This window comes from Calidris pugnax, unplaced genomic scaffold (assembly GCF_001431845.1).
Source record: "Calidris pugnax isolate Ruff unplaced genomic scaffold, ASM143184v1 scaffold54, whole genome shotgun sequence".
Lineage (NCBI taxonomy): Eukaryota > Metazoa > Chordata > Aves > Charadriiformes > Scolopacidae > Calidris > Calidris pugnax.
The window spans coordinates 7,815,434-7,816,752 of record NW_015090864.1 but is presented as its reverse complement, the minus strand read 5'-3'; the positions used below and the strand labels follow the sequence as shown (position 1 = coordinate 7,816,752).

The following is a 1,319-nucleotide window of genomic DNA, read 5'->3' as shown; positions in this document are numbered from 1 at the left end:
CCGTTTTTCGGAGATGGGGGTCCCAAAGTTTGCCCAACAAGTTGGAGAAGGAGGGGGGATGCTAACCCCTCCCCTGCATCCCTCATCCACGCCTGCATCCCGCATCCACGCACGCCCGTGGGTTTCCGTGGGGTTGATGAGCGAGTAGGGGGCGGGGGAGGGGGGGGGAACAGTCAGGAAAAAGACCCCGGGCATGTTTCGAGACGGTGCTTTAAGATTTCTTTCCCTACGGTTACTTATATATATACTTTTTTTTTTTTTCCCCTTTTTAAATTAAATTCTTCCCAAAGGCAGCCCCAGACACGCACACCCCCCCTCCAAAAAAAAAAAAAAAAAAAAAAAAAAAAAAAAAACAAAAAAAACTCAAGGGATGAAACAATGTCATTCTGCAGCCCAAAATCCCCTATTGCTGACAAAAGGCACTCATAGGTTGCATATTGTTAGACAGTCTTTCTGGGTTTCTCAGCACTCAGTCTGGAAAATCTATTTCTTCAAACTTGCCTTTAAAGTATCTTTTATAATCCTAGTTAGAACAAGAGAAATTTGGGAAACAATAAACGACATTTAAGGCAAGTACCTGTTGTAATGCTTCTAAAAAAGAAAAGAAAGAAAGAAAGAAAGAAAGAAAAAAATAAAGGAATAAAATAGCAAGAAATAAATAAAAAAAAAAAGAAATGAAAAATGGGAGGGGTGGGGAGGGAAAAAAAAGTAAAACTCATAGAACAAATAGGAGAACTATTTATTCGGTTCACAGTCGTGTGAAATGCAGCAATAAAAATCTTTGGACTTCAGCAAAAGTTGTTTTTAATTCTTTTTCTTTCTTTTTCTTTTTCTTCTTTTTCTTTTTCTTTTTCTTTTTCTTTTTCTTTTTCTTTTTCTTTTTCTTTTTCTTTTTCTTTTTCCTTTTCTTTTTCTTTTTCTGTTTAGCTTCTATATGGAAGTTGTTAGTATTTTTAATTCCCCCTTGGCTATTCACTGTCCGACTTGCCGTCTTTCGCCGTGGTGGAGTGGTTGTAGAGCCCCTGGGCCATGAGGTGCACTGCCAGGGAGTTCTTGCTTCCCGTCGCCTTCTTGATTTTAGCTCGTTTGTTTTGGAACCAGATTTTAATCTGGGATTCGTTCAGGCCCAGCTCCTGGGCCAGGCTCTGCCGCCGCTGCTCCGTCAGGTACCGGTTCGTCTGGAATTCGGCTTTGAGTCTCTGGAGCTGCTCGGCGGTGAAGGCGGTGCGGGGCCGCTTGTCCTCCTTGTTGGGGTTCTTCTTCTTTGGTTTGCGGGAGCGGGGACCTAAGGCCGGGAGAGCGGAGAAAGCACCGACACC

At 42.8% G+C, this 1,319-nt stretch overlaps 1 protein-coding gene across 1 annotated transcript in view; it reads right to left on the bottom strand.

Annotated features, from left to right (window-relative positions):
* Window positions 1-967: 967 nt before the first annotated feature.
* EN2 (engrailed homeobox 2) overlaps window positions 968-1,319 on the bottom strand; it is a 19,695-nt gene continuing 19,343 nt past the window's right edge. Inside the window, exon 3 of the mRNA XM_014944866.1 lies at window positions 968-1,285. Within this exon, the coding sequence (XP_014800352.1) occupies window positions 969-1,285 (317 nt within the window). The 3' untranslated portion in view covers window position 968. The remainder of the gene's footprint in view (window positions 1,286-1,319) is intronic.